This window comes from Quercus robur, chromosome 3 (assembly GCF_932294415.1).
Source record: "Quercus robur chromosome 3, dhQueRobu3.1, whole genome shotgun sequence".
Lineage (NCBI taxonomy): Eukaryota > Viridiplantae > Streptophyta > Magnoliopsida > Fagales > Fagaceae > Quercus > Quercus robur.
The window spans coordinates 68,867,289-68,891,337 of record NC_065536.1 but is presented as its reverse complement, the minus strand read 5'-3'; the positions used below and the strand labels follow the sequence as shown (position 1 = coordinate 68,891,337).

Here is a 24,049-nt window from a genome sequence, read left to right as displayed (position 1 = left end):
AAAACTGACTCTTCGTATTCCATTCTCACACCAGTATAAATACCCCTCATTCCCACAAGATATGTGTGGCTATTCAGAAAGAAAAACCCTAAGAGAGGTTTCTTCAAAACACCCACCCAATTAGAGAGAGCTACTTATTCTTAGAGAGAAATCTTTGTAGTCTCTTCTCATTCCCTCTCTCATTGTCATACCTATTGAGAGGAGATTTCTATCCAAACACTACCCACACCCATTCAGAGTGTTGAGTGTTTTTGGAGCTTTGGGAAGCATTGGAAGATGCCAAGGATGGCGGATGCTACGGTCTAGTAGCGGAATCCGGTAAGCTAGAAAAGAAAAAGGTTCGGCTCAACCTCGTTGGAGCAAGAAGCTTGGAGGGCTTAGGTACATCGGGTAGATTAGGCTTGGAGGGTCTATTGCTGTTCATGTATCCCAACTACATTTTCTAGTGGATTATTGACCGCTTGGAGGGCGGCGGAGAGGTTTTACGCCGAGGGCTTCGGTTTCCTCTTCGATAACACATCGTGTGTTGTCCTTGTGTTTGCATCTCTCTTCCCTTTATATTTGCCTTTTATTTTCTGCTGTGGATGTGTTTTTAATTGGCTTAGATTGTTTACCAATTTTGTATTAAGCTTTTGTTCATGTTCCGCACATTAATTGTTTGATTTAAAGCTTGTATTGGTAATTTGTATATTGGGGGTCTAAACGTTCAAGGGTGTTTATACACATTTTTTGAACTTTCAATTTGGATGGTAGTTTTGAGGTTGACTTCCAACGACTAAGGCGGTGAGCTGCTTTGAAAGTGCATCAAACCACTCCTCTATTTTTTGAAAGAACGCTTCTAATTGCGCATCGCGTGCAACGTCATCACATTCATACACGTCATCTATGGCAACAGGTTTTCCCCCACGTATAGTAGGAACCTAGCCTGGCTCTGATACCAACTGATGCAGCGTGGGCATGTAGAAGCAGAATCTGTAACATACAATTACTACAATTCTTTCACGAAACCTAAGTTCCACAAGAACACTAGGCTAGTAGGCAAAATAATAGAGAAAACATCTATAACAAACTTTTATTAATCAATGCATAATAATAACAATCAACCCCTCTATAAAGAGTATTTATAGGAATAGAATTTCTCATACTCCTTTTAGGAAAAGATATTATAAAACCTACTTCTACTTGAGAAAGGAAAAACAATTTAACTAGGAAAAGAAAAACAATTTAAATCCTAATTCAACTCAAAAAAGCAAATAAATCCTAATTCCAACAGGAAAGAAAAAAAACAACATAAAATATTAAAATATTTTATTCTTCCTTAACCAATCTGCATCATTCTCTCGAGGTTGGGGAAAACTCGTCCTCGAGTTTTGTGGCAATCTTCCACGATCAATTGGAATCCCGAATAATCCTCTCCATCCTATTCTTCTGTGCAAGACAAGACAAATCAGTATGCTACTTATCAATCTTTTCTCACTCATAATAAATCTTGATGTACGGATTTTTATTCTTGACTTCTTTTGCCACGACGGGATATATGAAGCAAGTACTAAAAAAGAATCTATGCACACATCCAAAAACTTCATATTTCCTCCTCGACAAAGATTACTTAAAATCATTCGTTCATGCCTTTTGTTGACCTCTATCAATTCTTGTTCAATAAAATCCTCCCAGAAGGGATCAATAACCTTTTGTTTTTGAATGTCAAAAGTCTCATCAATGATGTGAGTTATGGGCTCATCTCGTATGTATATGACTTTATTTTTATCAAGCTCAATCTTTTCTCCTTGACTAAAATCTTCAGGATAGTCATCATAAATTGGTGAAGAATCCCAATCTACTTGACAAACTCTTTCAATATATTCATCATCCTCTTTGATATCGTAGCCCTCTTGCTCGATATCAAGATCCTCCTCCTCCTCCACAAAACATTGATTTGGATGGTAGTTTTGAGGTTGACTTCCAACGGCTAAGGCGGTGAGCTACTTTGAAAGCGCATCAAACCACTCCTCTATTTTTTGAAAGAACGCTTCTAATTGCGCATCGCATGCAACATCATCACATTCATACACGTCATCTATGGCAACAGGTTTTCCCCCACGTATAGTAGGAACCTAGCCTGGCTCTGATACCAACTGATGCAGGGTGGGCATGTAGAAGCAGAATCTGTAACACACAATTACTACAATTCTTCCATGAAACCTAAGTTCCCCAAGAACACTAGACTAGTAGGCAAAATAATAGAGAAAACATCTCTAACAAACTTTTATTAATCAACGCATAACAACAATCAACCTTTCTATAAAGAGTATTTATAGGAATTGAATTTCTCCTACTCCTTTTAGGAAAAGATATTATAAAACCTACTTCTACTTGAGAAAAGAAAAACAATTTAACTAGGAAAAGAAAAACAATTTAAATCCTAATTCAACTAGGAAAAGCATATAAAACCTAATTCCACCAGGAAATAAAAAAAAACAACATAAAATATTAAAATATTTTATTCTTCCTTAACCATTCTACATCATTTTGCCTCGGTAGTTTTTCCAATTCGTAAACAAATCACCTGTGTCAAATTTAATTTCTGCTACATTTAGTTATTTGGTGATTTGTTTTTGCTACTACGCGTAATGCATGTTAAATTGACTTAATTAATTCACCTGGCTAATTAATTGATTAATTTACCCAAGGAGTCAATACATTCTTGGTCTATCACCTCTACTGACCAACTTGTTGATATCTTCACCAAAACTCACCCACTTGGCCTATCACCTCTACCCCAATTGGCTTCCTCCTTACCACCTCAAGTTTGAGGGGGTGATGTTAGTATATAGGTTAGTCTAACCTAGCCCATCGAGCTTAGCCTAGTATACTATATTTGTGTACTTGTAATATATCCATATTACTTGTACTTTACACATACTTAGCATATATAAGACTTTCTACTGTACAATGCCGTAAACACATAATATACATCAATATACAAACTATTCCATCTTTAACAACTTTGTCAATAGCAGCATTACAATAAGACCATAAAGAAGAGAAAGGGAGAGGGACGATTTTACATGGTATAGTTGGAAGTAGAGGAATTTGGCATCTTATTCAAATGCCTCAAAATCTTCTCAGCCATCTCCCTCGTATTGCCATCCCCATGATGGAAAGCATTCACCAATGTTGCAGGCAACAACCTATCCTGTGATATATCCAAAGCAGACTTGTCCCCACCTTTCATCAAGAATTTGTCAATCACCCAAAGTGACTTTTGCCATAGACCCTCTTGCTGGTGCTCTTTCACCAAATTTAGAACACGTTGTACAGCATTTACTTCACTCAACATGCTCACACTATTGTCCACATCAACTTTTTCATCTAGCAATGTAATTATAGCTGACAATGCAGCTTCAACTACTTCAACATTCTCGTGGTCCAAACAAGCCAACAGCCTCTCAACTGCCTTTGCATCAACTAAACAGAATGTGTTTTTTGAAGAACAAGCCCCTCTGTGAACTGGGCAACCCGGTAGTTTCCTCCTCTTCGATGAACCAAAAGATAGGAACTTGGGTAAGTAGAACAACTTCAAAAACTTGGTTCTCTTAATTTGAGGTGCTTTTGACAGATTTATCGACTGTGATGAGAGATTTTCCAACCCAATTGCTGATAACCTCTGAACTTCATCACTAGATGTTTTTATGAGCAACTCTGTGAACACTGATGTGAAATTGTAGTTTCTTGCTAGAAACAATATCTGAGGTTCATATAGTGTTGTTGTGAATCTGACTAGAGTGCCCACTAAGCCTTCTAAATAAGCACTTGCATACCTGCTTGATCTTGTTCCACTTCTTTGGATTTGATTGATTGTTTTTAGGATTGTAGGGACTGCATTCTTGCTCAGAATGGCTAGGTTTAGCGTTAGGTTTTGGTGGGGGAGTTTTGCCACATATTTTGCTGAAACTGCATGTCTCTCTGTGATTTGGTTTATTTCAGTAGGACTCTGGATTAGGCTCTCAGGTTGGCCTCCGGTTTTGCAGAGCCTTTCAGCTAGTGTGTGGCCCATGTAGGGGGAAAGTGTACACAGCAGCTTAATTGCTGTTATGGCAAGATCATCATGTGGATTATTGATGAGTTCAGTCAGGGTGTGGCTTGCTTCAGTCGTTTTGACCACTGAGACAATGGTGGCTATTGATTTTTGGGTCTTTGTCAAGCATAAGATAATTCTGATAAGATTGATGTTGAGTTTATCAGGGGTTGAGTTCTTCAGCATGTCGAAGATGCTGTAGACCACATAATCAGAAGTTATAGTGTGGCCATGATTATTCACTTGGAACTTCTCAAGCTCAAGCTCAGACTCAAATATATTTGCTAGTATTGCTGCTGCTTCTATTTTTGAGTTCATAGGCTCATCATAGATCCTCCTACTGAACATCTCTTCAACCATTATTTTTACTACTCCAGCTTCTACAAGAATTTTTGCATTTGGCTGGTAGGATGAGATCTGAGCCAGAGCTTTAAATGCTGCCGTTCTGCTCAGACTGTTTCCACTCTGAACCATTTTTACGAGATGGGGGGAAGCCCTCACAGCCACAAAGGTTTTGCTGTCATGTCCAAGAACAATTTCCCCAAGGTAACTTGCCATTTCCATCTTCATTTCTTCACAACCTGTTTATTGGATTCATTTTTTGTCAGCATTACTTTTGGTTAGAGCATATGGCTTTCTACAAACTATGCCGTTAGTCTATGATCTCCTTGGAGATACACAAATGGTTCATAACAAAAGTCCAAATACATTTTTAGTTTCTTCAATTTCTGTATAGTTTAGCTGCTACTCTTGTTCTGTAACTATGTTTCCTTTAAATATAGCTTTGAATGTCTTATTTGTTCTGTTTCAAAACATTTTTATTTTTAATTACTTGGAGGTGGCTTGGAAATACTGAGAAGAAGTTTTGAGCATTACCTTCAGTAAGATGATCTAAAAGGGGTTCCAAGTGTCCACATTCTGCCATGTGCTTAATGTTATTTGGCACCCTCTCTAGGTTCCTTAAGGTTCCTTCAGCTTTTCCTGAAGCAAATGCATCAATTGAATGTTTGTATTTAATATTGATCAGCATTAGAATTCCTCCAGGAACTGACCCAATTTTCTTGCACAAAGATTGGGATTTTGAAAGCTCAAGCAAGAACTGCAGGGATGCATGCCTTATTGGTTGGTGACTACTTGACAGCATATCAATTATTGTGGAAATATTCATTGTTTTAGCGATCATTTCCTGCAAAATTAACCACCAAAGATTACATATATCTAAGAATAAGATATGGTTTTCACTTTTGGTGAAGTCATTGAGTGCAAATACTCACAGTAGATAGATATAAACAAGACACCAATAATAGAAAGCTAAACGCACATCTAGAATCCTTGAAAAATAAGTGCTTGTTCAAATAGGTTTCAAGTTCATGAATGGAAGTTGCAGATAAAGATTGGTCTGCTTGGTTCAATCTCATGTCTAGATAATTGCAGCTGAGGTTCCCCACCACACTAATAGGGTAGCAAAGTATACTTCCAAAAATTCATTGGATATCTATAACTGACCACAATGGCAGGCCTTGTTTTGTCATACAACTGATTGAGACTAAGTTTTGTCTCCTATAAAGTCACCATTTCTGTGTTCATAATTTTGACAAACAAAAACATACCTAAGACTATAGGTTAAGTTCCTGTTCATCATATTGTTTTTCATTATTGATATAATATTCAATTTGAAATCAGAGAAAAGTGAAGAGCTAAAACCTTATTTTCATCATCATCCTCTGACAATAGGTGTAATACTTCTATTGCTGCACATCTAACATCTCTGTCTTTGTACTCCAGAAACTTAATGAGAGATGGCATTAATCCAACACTGCGAACCTGTACCTTATTGTATCTTTTCCTCTGGCAGATAGTTTGCAAATCTTTTATTGCTTCCAGTACCATATCCTTTGAACTGGCTAAAGACAAAGCTGTCCGTGCAACCTTGATCCTGGATGCTTCATTCCTTTCCAGCCATTCCTCTATTGTGGACTTCAGAGCTTTGTTTGTGTTGAAAGCCCTACTCACTAGCTTCTGCCCTGTGACTGGGCAGAAAATGTCTGATTTTTCAAACTTCTCAAACCATTTAGTAATTTCATTCCTTTCATAGGTTACTCCGGTTTCTATGGTGACTGGATTGTCCATGATCTTCTTTCCTAGTGGGCAAAAGAAAGTTTCATAAAGAGGCTCCATATACTGAGTCGCCTGTGGCAATGTGGTTAAGGATCTGTTCAGGTTTCCAGGTTTTCTAGTGATGTCAGAACTTGTGCTCCTTAATGCCTCAATTTTTTGAGGCATATTCAAGAACTGATGATCGTTTATAGAAACATCAACATTAATGGGATAGAGATCTGTCTCTTGTGGTGCTGGTTCCTCCTTCAGTTGCTTCTCCAAAGACAATGTCCTTGTATCATGCTGCTTGGTCTTAACTGCAAGAGTTTGGCCAATTCCAAATTGGGCATTCTGCATCTCATTTGATAATGACCAGATAGCAACTTTAACATATTCTTGGTCTCCAAATGTGGAAGATGGTATCAAGCTCAGGGATTCTCCTGTGTGATTTATCACCCCCTCAAGCTGTGCTATAATGCTTCCTTGTTCATTATCTGAAATTGCGTTAATGATTTCTTGGCATCTCTTCACAAGATCCTTGGCCAAGTCAACGTTTAGGGATAGTGTTTGTAGAATCTCTATTGCATTTTCTGGTGAATTCTCTGCTTTGAGCAACTCCATTATGGCCAGAGAAGCCCTGTAAAGGTAGCATCCAAATTCAATGAAGTTTTCATGTTCTTTCTCTATGCATACAACTGCTGTCATAATCTCTGAAATGGATGCCAACAAGGACTCTGCAAGATTTACAATTGGCGTTGCATCTTCCTTCAGCTGTATAAATGAATGACAAATTATTAAACATTCACTGTACCCATCAGTCTTCAGGTTAAGGAACCTATTTTTACAAAGGCAGTGATAAGATTCCCCAATTCTGTCTTCACTCAATTCAAACAAGGTCAGGTATAGGTTCCCCACTAATGGTACATTGTGCTAAAAGCATATTTGTAACTTGTGTTCTTCAGAAATTAAAAAAATAATTAATCTAATACAGATCAAGATCAGAACTTCATGTAAAAAAGTCCAAAAATTCACAACACAAACTGGCATGACACAAAATATTTAAACGGATGTATAAGTTCCATAAGTTAGCTATTAGTATTTCAGATATGTGGGATTTTATCTTTAATGATGTTTTCTGAATTTCACAAGTTGACAAACTTAAAAGACAAGAATACTATAATTACTATATGTCTATCCTTGTAGGACAGTAATATGCTTTCAAATTTATTTTCAGTGATTGGGAATGAGACTTGCTTGCAGCCTCTTAGTTATTCACTGTAAGCTCATTAACTTCTGAAAATCTACAAAGATCATGTGATTAGTGCAGTGTAGTAAATACACTATTCACAGTTCAAATTATATGAAATTGAGAATCATGAAAATTTGGGAATTCTCCCCACCAAGGAGATATATGAGATATGAAGGTTAGTCGCTCCTATTACTGCACTAAAACACCTGTAGATATTATATGAGATGTGCTTTAGCTACTCAGAGTAGTTCAAAATGAATTCTCTCATAAGACTCAGCTTAATCATGCTAATGTCACTTTAAAAAAAAATGCATACAGAAACTATGTTGCCTATAGAATTCATCTAGATAACATCAACAATAAGCTTATAAGAACTTCAACCCTATAAACTAATTCATACATTCTACAATCTTTATCTCTACGAAAGGCTCATCAACATTGAGAGCATCATTGAGCTTTCATACTGAGGTTCACATAAAAGGAAAAGGAAAAAAGTTCTGAAAAGCTCCTACCGACATCCAATTGTAGCTGCTCTCACAAGACCTTCTGGTTTATGAGCACCCAATCTTGCAAAACCTGGACTGGTAACTTTCATTAGGAGGAGAAGACAATTAAAAGAAAGGGGTTAGTATGACATTGGAAAGTCACTGATCATTGATCATTGATTTTTCTTTTTGTCTTTTTTAATATAATGGTGCTATACTTTAGACTTGGTCAGCTAACTATCACATTTGGTTTGGTTTCAGGTTTCAGCTAACCATCACTTTCACGCTAGTGTTGGTCAATGGCGGATTTGGTCTGTTTTCCAGCTCCAATTTTGTAACTTTTTTTGCTATTCTAGAATAATTATATTATTCAAGGTGACCAATCAATTTCCATTGGAGATAATCTAGACTGCTATGTTTTTGAAAGTCATGGCAAACAATCTACACTTAGAACCATGTCAGTCCCTTGCAAACAATTAGCAGCATTCCTATCAATATTAAGCCTCAGTTGATTGAATTTCTGAAGTTATTCTACCCATTTAACAGTGTTGCTTTCTGAATTCCTGTCTGACTATTAGATCAAGTTAATGAATGAATTAGAGTAACAAGAGTCAAACATTAGGCAGGTGTAGAAATTGCCTAAAAGATGACTGGGCTTTTTTTTCTTATTCGGTAAACGGTAATTTGTATTATCTAATCGGGGCTTTGCTGCAAATTGCAATGCATAATTTAAGGTTATAGTGCTGTCATATATTACATCAAACGCGTAAGTTGAAGCAGGTGGAAAAATTAAAATTATTATTCTTCTACTGACTTTTTCAATACCGATACTGATTTTAGGTCGTTCTTAATCGGACAAAAGACTTCACTTGAGGCATAGCTGAAGGCCCAACGAATGGGGGATTATAAAAGAGAATAATAAAGGCTTTCACTTTTGACTAGTTCATATATTTGGGCGATGATGATCAAATGTCGGCCCATTATTCTTAACTAGTCGCAGACCTGCACGTTACGCGTGATAATTTTTTAGGTAAAATACTATTTTTGTCTCTAGACTTTAAAAAGAGTTTTTTTTTTTTTTTTTTTTTTTTTTTTTTTTTAAGTTTTATCACATTTTTCATAATCTTGTCTATAACATTTTTTTACCATTATCATAAATTTATTGGTTGATAATTTGCATAACATCGACATTAAATAAGATGAAGAACTATTCAATAGATTTTTTAAAGTCATGGTGTAGGAAGATTATGATTATATAAATATATATATATATATATATAAGGTTAAATAAAATGTCAAAAAATGAGAAAAAAAATAAGAAAAATCAAAAGATATAACAATAAACACTAAATTATTCAAATTATGCTATATAATGGAATTCTATCTTATTTTTATCTACTATCTTTAATTTTTAATAATGTGATCGGATAAAATTTAACAATCAAAGAGCAAAATAATAATAATAATAACTTAAAACACAAAACTAAATTGTATCAACCTAAATTAGAGTTCTTAAAAACACAACAATTTATCAACCTAAAGCGGAGATGCAATAAAAAATAAAAATCCACCAAAACTATGAGAGAGAGAGAGAGAGAGAGAGAGAGATCTTCTGTGAGAGAAAACTATACAAAGAATGAAAAAGAGTGACAAATTTATAGTAAGAGGGAATGGATAAGAAAAGACAAATAAAGGAAGATGAATGAAAAGATTAATAGCAATATTAAATTAGAGGGTAGTGGAGAGATGAAAAGGTAAGGGAAGAAGAAATGTTAAAGAAAGTGTAAATATTTAAAAAATAATTTCCAAATTGTTGAAGAACATCTAATTTTTAGTTATGATAGGAAATATAATTTCTCTAGTTAGAGTTTGATTAGTTTTAAGTTTAAATTTTGTATTATTATATTTAATTGTTGATTACTGATTATTGATTTAATTAAGTGAATGTAATGGTTGATTTTATTGCACTATAAAGTTTTCAATGTCCACTGTATAGCCATCTCTATTTTATTTTTTCCTCCTCTTAACCACCTTTTTATTTTCCAATCAACTATTACTAATTGACGTTTGGTTTTTTTTCTTTATCTACTCTTTATTACTTTATATTGGTTTTTTTTTTTTTTATACCATCTCTCTCTCTCTCTCTCTCCATTGGCAACCTATCGTTTTCCAAAATTCAATGATGATTCTATGACATTAAATATATAAAAAAGGAGTGGAAATATAAATAATTTAATGATATATATGGGAGATGTGGCTGAATTTAAATGTTAAATAAAATGATATGAGAAAAAAATAAAAATAAAAATAAAATACATAACAATAAACACTAATGTGGGGCCAGAGAATTTGTGACCCTGGCCCACTTTACCTTAGGGCTCAAGGCCCGCGTCGAGGAAAGACGTTGCCGAGGACATGCAGCGAAAGTCCAAATTGCCTAGAAATGCAACCGAGGACAATCCTGTCCTCAGCATCCCAAAACCCAAAAGGGAAGAACGGCACGCCATCAAAGGTAGCTCCTAAAGCGCTCCCAAAAGAAAGGACGAGTACAGTAGGACTCGCACGGGGGTACAGTGTGGGAGCGGTTCAAGGAAAAGCTGTCACCTCCGCATTGAATGCGCCAACAAACGTCCTGGCCACATTAATGGGAAAAGACCCCTAAACAGTGTGGTTTCGGTTATTGCAACTAACAGAAAGTGGGGGAAGGTGGCTGATGAGACAAGCACTCAAGTAGTTACCTGCCTGATCAACAAATGGAAGGTCAAGATTAACTGAAAGGGGCTATATAATGTAAGAATTTGTCCACGGGAAAAGGGACGATAAAAAAATAAAGAGCATTATGTATCGTCGCCAGGACCATGGTAACCTAGCGTAAAAAAAGGGAATAATAAAAACATTAAGCTCGTTGGACGGAGGCCAAGAACCAGAGCCACCCAGGCCGTGCCGAGGAGAAAGTTTTCTTAAGTAAGCACAGTACATTTCTGTACGATCATCGTAAACACCATGACTAACTACTGTCCATTCACCAAGGCCTAGCCTTTTAGCCCACTATCTACAAATTTTATTGTTTGGGCCTTTAACGTTCCAACTCAATACACCAATTTGGGGTCGTTACAAATTGAGTCCTTACAATTGGCGTCGTCTGTGGGAAAGGCTTGTGCGTTGGCGCAGGCGGCGGTTAGTCATGGAAGTATCAAGCCCCTGTCAACAAGGGCCCCTCGAAAGAAATAATTTTGGTAGTGGTGCAAGCTATGCGAAAGTCACTCCATCATTTCCAGCAACACGCGATTGTTGCCCTAACACAGCTTCCACTCAGGGCTACACTTCGAAGCGCCAGTGGCACGGGCAGTTCTAGGGGCTTCTAACATCAAGTTTATGCCCCACACCTTTGTTAAGGGGCTAATCCTGGCGGGTCCAGTAGCCCGATTCACCGAATTCCTATAAGTGTTGGGCAGAACTAAGGTCTTGCATGGTCCTCGGACTCAAACCTATGGGGAAACCAACTACTTTTAGAAAATATAAGTTTTGGACAGAACCAAGGTCTTGCATGATCCTCGGACTCAAACCTATGGGGAAACCAACTACTTTAAGAAAATATAAGTGTTGGACAGAACCAAGGTCTTGCATGGTCCTCGGACTCAAACCTATGGGGAAACCAACTACTTTTAGAAAATATAAGTTTTGGACAAAATCATAGTCTTGCATGATCCTCGGACTCAAACCTATGGGGGAAACCAACTACTTTAAGAAAATATAAGTGTTGGACAGAACTAAGGTCTTGCATGGTCTTCGGACTCAAACCTATGGGAAAACCAACTACTTTTAGAAAATATAAATTTTGAACAAAACCAAGGTCTTGCATGATCCTCAGACTCAAACCTATGGGGAAACCAACTACTTTTAGAAAATATAAGTTTTGAACAGAACCAAGGTCTTGTATGATCCTTGAACTCAAACCTATGGGGAAACCAACTACTTTAAGAAAATATAAGTGTTGGACAGAACCAAGGTCTTGCATGGTCCTTGGACTCAAACCTATGGGAAAACCAACTACTTTTAGAAAATATAAGTTTTGGACAATACCAAGGTTTTGCATGATCCTCGGACTCAAATTTATGGGGAAACCAACTACTTTAAGAAAATATAAATGTTGGACAGAACCAAGGTCTTACATGGTCCTCGGACTCAAACCTATAGGGAAACCAACTACTTTAAGAAAATATAAATGTTGGACAGAACCAAGGTCTTGCATGGTCCTCGGACTCAAACCTATGGGGAAACCAACTACTTTAAAAAGAAAGTACTAGACAGAACCAAGGTCTTGTCTGGTCCTTGAACTCAAACCTATGGGGAAACTAGATACCCTAAGAAAATCTAAGTACCAGACATGGCCTAAGAACACGCTCGACACCTCGGATGATGTATTTAGCTCCCTAGAGGTATGTGTAGACGCAAACTCAACGTCCCATGGGTGCGGGTAAGTTAGAATTCTGGGATGTAATTCCAAATATATCATATGCACAACCATTCATACATGTTGAGATAACTAATTCAAAAACCATGAGATTCGCAACAATAGTAAATATCAACAAGGGCAACGAACGTATAATTTAAAGGAAAAAGGGAGGAAGGAATTTCATACATATGGTTAAAGGTTTTAGTTACAAGCAAATTCCAAGGTCCTTAAAACAAAAGGGAAACTAATTAACAGCTAAACTAAAAACAAACACAAAAGTTGGCCAGGGCTCCTACTTCTCCTTCAATTTTGTTTTAGCCACTTCCTGGGGAGGCTGAGCAAGATTAGCCTCGAGACCCTGAGAGACATCCCCTTTCTGAGGAGGCCGAGCAGGATTAGCCTCAAGGCCCTCGGAGACATCAGTAAGGGGAATGGCCTGAAGGGGCTGAACCAAGAGGGCCGGCTCCTCGGCATCAGAGATCTGAGCACTGACTGTAGAATTGGCAGCCTCCTGAGGCATTTCAGGATTCAGACCTCCAGGTGTTTCTGTCGCCTTATGAAGCTCTCCTCCCTTAGTCAACTCGTCAGGAGTGACAATGAGCTGAGCAGCTTCTGGCTGAGCAGCGTCAGTCTCCTGTGGAGCGCTCACAGCCTCGGAGCTGGCAGAGACGGTCTCACGGATGGCCGGAGGATAGTACACCTTCTCCGCCTTCCACAGGTCGGACGAAGCCTCCACCCCGGCTCGTTTGAGGGCTTCATTCCAAACCTGGGAACAGTATAGTTTGCATACACCAGGGATTTGAGCTTTAAGGGTGGCCTGGGTATCAGCCACCCCCGTATCGTAAGCCTCCTCCTCGACCTTATCCTTGGAGGTCTCGGCCTCCATCTTGGCAAACTCAGCCTCTGTCTTGGCCCTCACGGCTTCGTCCCTGGCCTATTCCGCGATGCCTTTAGCCCTCTCTGCCTCAATCAGTTTTTTCTTTAAATCACCGATCTACTCCTTGGCGATCTTCAATTGCTCCTCGGCGGTAAGCAAGCGCCTCGTCTGTTCCTCGGCCTGTTTTTGGGCACCGTGCAGGCTTGCCTCAGCATTATCCCTAGCCTTGGTCATCTCTTTTAAGTCCTCCCTGGCCTTCGCGAGGTCAGCCTCTGAATTTTTAAGGGTTCGCATAGCCTCTATACGCTTATTGGGCTCAAGTTCTGCAGACTTACTCTGCCCCTTAGCCTCATTCTCCAGCCTATAGGTGGCCTGGACGGCCTGCCAATTGAAACAAACACATTATGAATGAAAATCTAGGAGCAAAGGTCGACGGAGTCATAAGTATTAGGAGCCTTACCATGCCCAGGTACCTCTTCATGCTGAGGAAAACCTCCTGCATCCTCATATTCTTCAACTTGGTCATGTCAGTGGGGAGCAGCAAGGTCCTCTCCAATGCGTCAACCACATAAGCGCCTTCTCCGTCTCGAAAGATCCTCATGGATGCATCTTCCATCAGAGGTTCCCCATGGAGCATTGGGGCAGGAAGCCAAGCATTGGGCGCGGATTGGGCATCGACCCCTTTCCCCTGGCCTTGATGCCCAATCTTTAACTGTTTTTGAGCTCGCGGGGCTTCGTCCTCCTCTCGAGAGGAAGGGGATTTCCCCCCGTCCATTGGCTCCTTACCCTTGTAACTCCTCTTCCTCTTTGGGTCAATGGGCTCAAGCCAGGGAGGCAGAGTGGATTGGGGAGGGGCAGGAAGTTTTGGTCGGGGAGATTGCGACTGCGATTAGGAAGGAGAAGACCTAGTCTGGACTGGCTGGGGCTGTGGTAGGTGAGTTGGAGCACTGGACTGCGACCTTCCCTGCACGCCTTTCCCCGGCTGGCCCTCGAGCAGGTTAAACAAGCTGGTCGAGGGTTTCCTCTTAACACCCATCTCCGCCCGAGAAGATGTTCCCACTGACAACAGCTTCGCCTCGGACAAGTCAGGGTCACCCAGGTCACCGAAAGGATCAGCCTGGTCAAATACACCGAACCCCTCTTCAAACAGACCCAAATCACCCTCGTCCTCCGCTGCTTAGTGGGACGGAGAAGAGCCCGCCAACGGAATGCCCTCCGGGACAGGAAATCCTTCAAAGATCAAAAACCCGTGCTCGGCTACAGTGATTTTCTGAAACCAAGGATCTTTAGCTCTGATCACGTGCTTCGAGGCGGCAAATGACTTCTAGATGGGGTTGTACCCTAAGATTTTGTGAGCGGCTCTGACTTGACCATCCTCTTCGTTTACAAAAACTGCCGCCTTGAGAACGGTCTCCAAATCCTTCTGGTTAATCAGATGAAAGTGCGGTGAAAGGCGTGTGGATCTGCAAAAAGAAGGCATGTTCATAGTAAGTGACCGAACCACACAAAATTAAGACGGCGCAAAAGATTGGCCTCCTCCTACTCTCTACGTCCCACCTGGTTCTCCCTCACAATTGGGCAAGGAAGGCCATCGTGCCACTCCCCAAATACAATAAGAAAATCCTTGTTCAACCCTTTACTGGACTCGGGAAGGCACTGGATTAGTCGAACCCTGTCGTCTCTCATCTTCATGCAGTAGGATTTGCCCCTCAAATGTTGGAGGTTATAGCACCAGTTTACGTCATGATGGGTTAGTCTTAGCCCCATTTTTTCGTTTAAGGCGTCCACACAACCCAGGATCCTAAACACATTAGCAACACACTGGGTGGGAGCTAATCGGAAATGCTTAAGGTAACTCCTCATTACCGGCCCCATGGGTATTCTCACACCCCCTTCTATAAAGGCGAGAAAGGGAATCACCACCTCACCCGTTCTTCTCTTGAGATGTCACTCCCCCTCCTTGCAGTACCTCAAACTCACATTGGGGGGTATCCTATAGTCGGCGATGAACTTTTCCATCGCCTCTTCGGTCTCAACCAACTTTTTTAATTTAACCATCTCTAGGAACTACTAAACAGACTCAGGGATGACGAGAGAAGTAGAGGAGCAAGAGAAAAATAAATCTAGAAGAGAGAAAGCACAAGTTAGTGAGAGAATAAAACTTACAGAAAGGAGGAAAAGTTCCTCGGACGGGCTTTTTTATGCTGGAGAGAGTCTTGAGTTTGGATGGAAGTTTGACTGAATCCAGGATATATGCGCCAGAACACTTAAGTGTGAAAGTGAAGAGACAAATCAGTTCTAAAAATTATTTATACTTCCCATCAAATGTAACTGTGCGAATTTTCCCGCCCATAAAGGTAAGGAAATCTCCACCGTTAGATTACCATCGCACCGTTGAACGTGGGAAGCACAGAGCTGCCTGCATTTAATGAATACACGCTTCACATACCAAGGCGCCAAGAATGTGTCTTTGGCAGACGAAGAGTCTTTGGTACTGATAGATGACAAGGATTGACAAGCTATGGCAGAGGCCTGATGTCATCAAAACCCTCATCTCCGTCCGAGGAGCCGAACAGCAGGGTTTTGAGGGGCTATTGTGGGGCCAGAGAATTTGTGACCCCGACCCACTTTACCTTAGGGCCCAAGGCCCACGCCGAGGAGAGACGTTGCCGAGGACATATAGCGAAAGTCCAAATGACCTAAAAATGCAGTTGAGGACAATCCTGTCCTCGGCATCCCAAAACCCAAAAGGGAAGAACGGCACGCCATCAAAGGCAGCCCCTAAAGCGCTCCCAGAAGAAATGACGAATACAGTAGGACTTGCACGGGGGTACAGTGTGGGAACGGTTCAAGAAAAAACTATCACCTCCACATTGAATGCGCCAACAAACGTCCTGACCACATTAATGGGAAAAGACCCCTGAACAGTGTGGCTTCGGTTATTGCAACTAACAGAAAGTGGGGGAAAGGGGCTGATGAGACAAGAACTCGAATAGTTATCTGCCTGATCAACAGATGGAAGGTCAGGATCAACTAAAAGGGGCTATATAATGCAAGAATTCGTCCACGAGAAGAGGGGCGATAAAAAAATAAAGAGCATTATGTATCGTCACCAGGACCACGGTAACCTAGCGTAAAAAAAGGGAATATTAAGAACATTAAGCTCCTTGGACGAAGGCCAAGAACCAGAGTCACCCAGGCCGTGCCAAGGAGAAAGTCTTCTTAAGTAAGCACAGTACATCTCTGTGCGATCATCGTAAACACCATGACTAACTACTGTCCGTTCACCAAGGCCTAGCCTTTTAGCCCACTCTCTACAAATTTTATTGTTTGGGCCTTTAACGTTCGAACCCAATACACCAATTTGGGGTCGTTACAAATTGAGTCCTTACAACTAACTTATCCAAATAATTCTATGTAAAATAATAATAGTACATACTTGTATACTATTTTTAATTATTTATAATGCAATATGATAATATTTAACAATCAAAGTCATAAAAATCAATAATAAAAAAAAAAAACTTAAAACACAAAACAAAATTCCATCAACCAAAATAGAGTTCTAAAAAATACAAAACTTTATATCAAGCTAAAATAGAGATGCAAGAAAAATAAAAATAAAAATCCACCAAAAAATTGAGGGAGAAAGAGTGGGAAATAACCAAATTTTTGTGAGAGAAAATTATGTAAAGAATGTAAGAGTGAATGACAAATTTATACTAAGAGGATGATAATAAAAAGAAACAAAATAAAGGAAGATAAAAGAAAAGAGGAAGAGTGATATCAAGGTAGAATGTTTGAGGAGATGAAAAGGTAAAGAAAAGAAGAAAGGTTGGAGAAAGTGTAAATGTTAAAAAAAATAAGTACAATTTGATGAGCACAATTTTCTTTTATTTGAATTTAACTAAAATATTATATATATTTTTTTTAAAACAAAAAGAGAGAGAAAATATAAATAATTTAATGATAAGGAGGATGTGGTTGAATTTCAATATTGAGTAAAATAGAAGAGAAGAAAAAAAAATAAGAAAAACCAAAAGATATAACAATAAACACTAAATTATTCAAATTATGCTATATAATGGAATTCTATCTTATTTTTATCTACTATCTTTAATTTTTAATAACGTGATCAGCTAAAATTTAACAATCAAAGAGCAAAATAATAATAATAAGAACTTAAAACACAAAACTAAATCGTATCAACCTAAATTAGAGTTCTTAAAAACACAACAATTTATCAACCTAAAGCGAAGATGCAATAAAAAATAAAAATCCACCAAAACTATGAGAGAGAGAGAGAGAGAGAGAGAGAGAGAAATCTTCTGTGAGAGAAAACTATGTAAAGAATGGAAAAGAGTGACAAATTTATAGTAAGAAGGAAGGGATAAGAAGAGACAAATAAAGAAAAATGAAGGGAAAGATGAATAGCAATATTAAATTAGAGGATAGTGGGGAGATAAAAAGGTAAGGGAAGAAGAAATGTTAAAGAAAGTGTAAATATTTAAAAAATAAGTGAATGTAAAAAAAAATTATAGGAAAATTGAAAATAAAAAATAAATATATATAAATGTTAAAACCGACAAAAATGAATATGTAAAGTCAATAATCTATATATATATATATATATATATATTTGTAAAAAAAATAGGAATAAATAATAAATAATAATTATGTAGCGAATGACGTGACAATGAGGTGGCGCAACAAAAGCTCGGCAGCAATAAATGCCACACTTCAACTTTTAGTAATAAATAGATTAATAATGACAAATCTAATGGAAAGAAATGGAGTAATCAAATTAATATTCAAAATAATTTCTAGCTAGGCCTATGAATCAGACTTAACCAAATATTTTTTTTTCCCATACCTCCCAAGGTTAATTTCCCTTTTTTTTTTACTTACAATAAGTGGGGTGAGTGATTTCAATTTAAGTTTGTTTATTACACCACTACTAGTCTACTACTACAAACACAAAAGCAAAAAAACAAAAAACAAAAAACAAAAAAAAAATTTGAGAATAATTAATTTAAACGCTTATGAGATGGTCAATTTTTTTTTTCTTTTTTTGAATCATGAAAATAGAATTTTACTCCTATGTGACTACATCGGTCTAACCCACCAAAGAAACTAAACATAACATGTTTTTTTGTTTTTTTTTTTTTTTTGAGAAAAAACTAAACATAACATGTGAATCATACATTTCCAACTTTTTTATTTTTTATTTTATAATTCGATAGTATAAGAAGAAGGATTTGAATCCTTGAGACCTTTAACCTTTATGTTGAAACCGACCACCTTCTCAAAAATAAATAACAAACCTAAGCACCTTTTCTTCTCAATAGATTATGGCCAAAACGACAAATGACAATCTGTCGGTTGTGAATTACACTACACACGTGATTGATATGCAAATAATAATTTTACTCTTGCTAGTTGCTACACTCTCTTGGATTGGATAAGAATTGAGAATTGAGTACGCTGGCAATGACATGATTAGCATTTCTGATACTCATAGTATGTTGACTAGCAATTATTCTGATTTGTGCTGCTTCACCTTTCTTTCATTACGTGTCCCCACTCCTTTATTCATATCTTATCATATCCCCCACACACAACAAAAAGCTCCACTCTTATGGAGACAAAAGTAGTTACTTCACCAAAAAGAAAATAGAAAAACCATGACCATTGACAACAAGGAAACCAAGAATTCAAGAAAACCCATCAATGAGGAATCACCCTTGTTGCCAAAGAACCATGCAACCGAGGAGTTCAAGTTCAATGCCAAGAGAGCATCATTTACTGCCTCAGTGTTTAATATATCCACTTCTATTATTGGAGCTGGAATTATGGCACTGCCTGCCACCATGAAGGTGCTGGGTCTTGGGCTTGGAATTGGTATGATAGTGTTTGTGGCTATACTGACAGAGGGTTCGTTGGAAATGCTGCTGAGATTCAGTAGGGTGGGAGACTCTCAGTCTTATGGGGAAGTCATGAGGGATGCTTTTGGCCGTGCTGGGAGGTTGCTGCTTCAGATTTGTATCTTGGTTAACAATGTTGGGACACTCATTGTTTACATGATCATCATTGGTAATATTTTATTCTAATTTTTTTAGACCATGAGAGAAATTTATTCTGCTTTTACTCTTTTTTAACTCTTAACATATAGTATGGACTTTATTGAAGAAGATCAAGAATCAGTTAACTTAAAAAGTTTCCATTTTGATAACGTATAAAGGTAAAGAAGATGTGTTTACAGATAGTAGGATTATTGGCATTTCTGAGAGTCAGCTGGTGCACCCTGTTATGTTTTAAGAAGCTGATTTGGCAGAAGCAGCAATATCTATTTCTGATTCCTTATTTCTCATGAAATTGTTAAGATTGATGAATTTCTGTTGCTTCTCATAAAAGTAAAAATTGGGGGGCAATAATTCTCTGTTTATCTATCGAAATAGCTTGATTTCCTTATAATTTGGTGATTAATTATAATATTAGTGGGTTTGTATTGGCTATTTCAATCAGGTGATGTTCTCTCTGGGACATCTTCTAGTGGAATTCACCATGCTGGTGTATTGGAAGGGTGGTTTGGTGAGCACTGGTGGAATGGGCGTACCTTTGTTCTTCTTGTTACAACTATTTCTGTATTTGCTCCATTGGCATGCTTTAAGCGGATGGGTAAATGTCTACTCCACTAATCTTGTAAGAATTAACAAATACCAGTTTAAATCCAAAGTGTAAGACTACATGATAGTTTCTCCATCTTACTCGGCACTTTCAGATCGATGGTGCATGATTTGTGATCTTCAATGTCAAACAAATTACTACACAATAATTGCAATACCAATTTTTTATTGTATGAGTATTTCATAAGGCATGTTTTTCTATTGGAGTTGCCACACCAGCATTTTTTAATTTCTCGTGTCAGTGTTTAAAGCACATGATTTATATAACCTATTAGACTAATTTGCTTTCGCGCTTTCTGTTATATTCATAAGTCTAAGCATTATGTTTCTTCCTACACTACTTGCATTTGATGTGATCACTTGTTTCTGAACACTAAAAGATTGAGCAAGACATCAATGCAAATCCTGTTCCTTCTCACAATAAATGTAGGAGTCTGGAAGTTCCATGTCTTTTTTTCCAAGTAATACCACCATACCAGACACAATACACATTCCTCAAAAAATCCACATCATCTTCATCTCTGCCACCAGTAATCTAATGGAACAATAGCTCAAGCATTTTTATAATATCTACATTGTTGACATGTTTGTGATGAATGACTCATGCTTTTCATGCTTGCAGATTCACTGAGATACTCATCTGCTTTAGCAGTTGCACTGGCCGTTGTATTTCTAGTTATAACTGCAGGAATCACAATTATCAAATTTTTTTATGGAAGTATTGCGATGCCCAGGTTGCTGCCTAACATTACTGATATTACATCTATTTGGAATCTGTTCACAGTTGTCCCTGTTCTTGTGACAGCATTCATATGCCACTTTAACGGTATGTTAGCTGATCATATCATAAATGGAAAGTCTACAATATAAACATCTGCTCTACACATCTGCATGCATAGTGAATGAAGGCATATTTTTCTAGATCAATGGTATGTTTTGTTTTTGGCCCTTTCTGTGAAAAGTGGTGAAGGAAGTATTCATCTTGGAATAGAACCATAATTTTCCTGCTAGGAGAATAACAGAATAGTGGATTTTTTTTTTTTTTTTTTTTTTGGTAGAGGGATTTTACTCAAATCTTGTCATTTCATCAACAAATAGGAAGGCTCCAGACACTTCCTTGCCTACTTTGTTCATTTATTGATATTTTGTTAATTTGATGATTTTTCCGTAACTTGACTTCAGTGTTGAAAACTTTCTTTGATATGCTAGATTTTCACCATTAAAGGCAGGTTCTTATGAGGAATTAGAAATATTATAATTTCTGCTCTATGGATTCCTTTGTGTTATTGTCTTATTGATTTCCAAACACAACACCCCCCCCCCCCCCCCCCCCCAAGATATTAGGATTGGACTTGTCAATCAATTTATAACCTTAAAAACACAACCGATATCTATTCAAGCCTCTTTTACTTGTAGTAGTACATCTTGGATCTGCCAATTATGTTATTACCAAAGTCCTACTCATGGGGACCTGGTCAAATTGGGAGAAGCTGTAGGTATTCCTCACCCCCCACCCCCCAAAACCCCAAATTAAGATGTATCCAGAAAACTAGATGTTCAATTTAAGCCAGCATCTTGTGTTAGTCAATTATCATCCTTGCCAAATTGACTGAGTCCTCTGTTACAATGATTATTCTTTCCTTTTTTTTTTTTTTTTTTTGCCAAGAAAAAATGGATAACATTTGTGAGAGATTTCATTTTCTGGATTATGCAGTACATACAATAGACAATGAGCTTGAAGACTCTTCCCTGATACGACCAGTTGTGCAAAGATCATTGGCTCTGTGCTCTATTGTCTATGTTCTAACAAGCTTCTTTGGTTTCCTCCTATTTGGTGACTCAACTCTTGATGATGTGCTGGCCAACTTCAACACCAACCTTGGCATTCCATATGGCTCTCTGCTCAATGATGTCGTTCGCATTAGCTATGCTCTCCACCTTATGCTTGTTTTCCCAATTCTCTTCTATCCACTGCGCCTCAATTTGGATGGCCTTCTCTTTCCTTCAGCTAGGCCTTTGGTTGTAGATAACCTGAGGTTTGGATTGATCAGCATTGGGCTCCTTTTGCTTGTTTTCTTGGGTGCCAATTTTATACCCAACATATGGGATGTTTTCCAGTTCACTGGAGCAACTGCTACAGTTTGCATAGGATTTATCTTTCCTGCAGCCATTGCTTTAAGGTAAGTCTTTATAAAAAGTACCTGTTAACATTTTCAACTATAATAAAGGTATGTCTCCATGAGTTAGTAAATTATTCTAAAATACACTAATGGTTGAAGCGTATGGATGGAAGGGAAATCGCAAAGCTGCTTAGGTGACAAATACTTGGAAGATCATATATTTGACTAATATACAACATTTATTTGGCTGTCTCTGTACATGTCAATGTCCACTTGATGTTTGGGCTCTTATCCCTAATGAAAGGAATCCAAATGTTCCTGACCACTTGTGACAAGTTAACATAGTCCCCTTTTTAGCACACACGCCTTCTACTATCAAGGTTTTTCCAATTGATTTTGGTGCTTTGACATTTAGCAACGTTGTGTTTGCAGGAAAATTAAGAACCTACTTAAGATGGCTAGTGGTCAAATATGTTTAGGTTAGGTGTGAAACACTTGAACTCAGATTGATGAATTATGGTTAAGTTTTTATCAACATGGTTCGCAGGCTGTAAGCTGATATTATAAATGACTTTGCTTCAAATGGCTTAGAGCTATTTAAGTTTTTCTAATCCACTTACTTTTTCTTTCTTTTTTCTGCTGCTTCAGGGATCGTCATGGCATAGCAACAAAGAAGGACAAGATACTATCTGTTTTCATGATTGCTCTTGCTGTGTTTTCAAATATGGTGGCAATATATAGTGATGCCTATGCCCTATTCAAAGAGAATCACCCACATGTATGATTTCACTTGGTTTTCACTTTTAGTAACATAGTGGACCCAGACTGCACTGCACAACCATATGGATCCAGAAAACATCGCCGAGTCCCTATACAAAAATCAATTGTTTTCTGAGTGTAACGTTGTCCCTAAATACTCAAGTGACTGCCACTTATGTTGAATTCGTCGGCATGGACAATGCTATACCTTAATACATCTTCCATCTTTACATCTTCAATATGTTGTTCATATTGGAAATTCTAAAACCGGTCTGAAATTGCACGTTCAATTTGATCCGCTATTGCACTCTTCATTTTTGCTTTAGATTTATTTATTTTTGTGTGGGAGTGGGGGAACAGAGACAGAGCTAGCTTAGGATAGTTTTTATCATTAATTTTCTAGGAAAAATTATCTTATAACTTTAAACAATGTCCCCCTCACAATATGTAGGTTCCACAAGTGTGTGTGGAGAGGGGCATCCCATAATATTGTCTTAGGGTGAAATATTGCCTATATCACCTAAGAAAAATCTAGGATCACATAATTTTTCACAACTTTTTGTCATAATTATAACGTGGTAGAGTGTGATTTGTAAAGAAAAAATTGTGAGTTCATGTGTGAGTAATGGTTAACCACTCAGTCTATCACGTTAAAATTGTGACAAATAAGCTGTGAAATAATTTGTAGCCCTGGAACTACCCATATCACCCCATGACCACCTTTGTGCTCAAATACATTCTATTTCCTAGGAAAAATTGTCTTATAACTTTATACAATGTCCCCCTCACAATGTGTAGGTTCCACAAGTGTGTGTGGAGAGGGACATCGCATAAAATCGTCTTAGGGTGAAATATTGCCCATATCACTCAAGATAAATCTAGGACCACATAATTTTTCACAATTTCTTACCACAACTGTGACATGGTAGAATGTGTTTTGTAAAGAAAAAATAATAGATTCATGTGTGAGTAATAGTTAACCACTCATAGGCTGTCACGTTAAAATTGTGACAAATAAGTTATGGAATAATTTGTAGCCCTAAAACTACCCATATCACCCCATGACAGCCTTTGTGCTCAAATACGTTTTATTTTCTTGAAAAAAAAAATTGTTTTTTCTACGAGAGATACGTGTTGTGTGAATTCCACAGTTTTGTGATGAAGAACTGCACCCCATGTTCCCTCCACTACCATCCAGACAATTTTGACATAGCCAATCATTAGTTGGAAGGCACAGACAGA

At 37.9% G+C, this 24,049-nt stretch overlaps 2 protein-coding genes and 1 long non-coding RNA gene across 3 annotated transcripts; 2 read left to right on the top strand and 1 right to left on the bottom strand.

Moving 5' to 3' along the window:
• Positions 1-2,958: 2,958 nt before the first annotated feature.
• Positions 2,959-8,081, bottom strand: LOC126719100 (putative U-box domain-containing protein 42). Its single transcript, XM_050421691.1, has 4 exons — positions 7,937-8,081; positions 5,783-6,946; positions 4,955-5,264; positions 2,959-4,659 (listed from the first exon to the last, which is right to left on the bottom strand). Exons 1-4 carry the CDS (start codon positions 7,940-7,942, stop codon positions 3,065-3,067), a joined length of 3,075 nt encoding a protein of 1,024 aa, XP_050277648.1. The 5' UTR covers positions 7,943-8,081; the 3' UTR covers positions 2,959-3,064.
• Positions 4,476-8,447, top strand: LOC126719101 (uncharacterized). Its single transcript, XR_007653183.1, has 3 exons — positions 4,476-4,624; positions 5,864-8,048; positions 8,171-8,447. It is a non-coding gene; the product is annotated as an uncharacterized LOC126719101 (long non-coding RNA).
• Positions 8,448-18,819: 10,372 nt separating this feature from the next.
• LOC126719099 (amino acid transporter AVT6A-like) lies at positions 18,820-23,109 on the top strand. Its single transcript, XM_050421690.1, has 5 exons — positions 18,820-19,335; positions 19,768-19,920; positions 20,551-20,754; positions 21,643-22,108; positions 22,697-23,109. Exons 1-5 carry the CDS (start codon positions 18,927-18,929, stop codon positions 22,830-22,832), a joined length of 1,368 nt encoding a protein of 455 aa, XP_050277647.1. The 5' UTR covers positions 18,820-18,926; the 3' UTR covers positions 22,833-23,109.
• Positions 23,110-24,049: the final 940 nt, after the last annotated feature.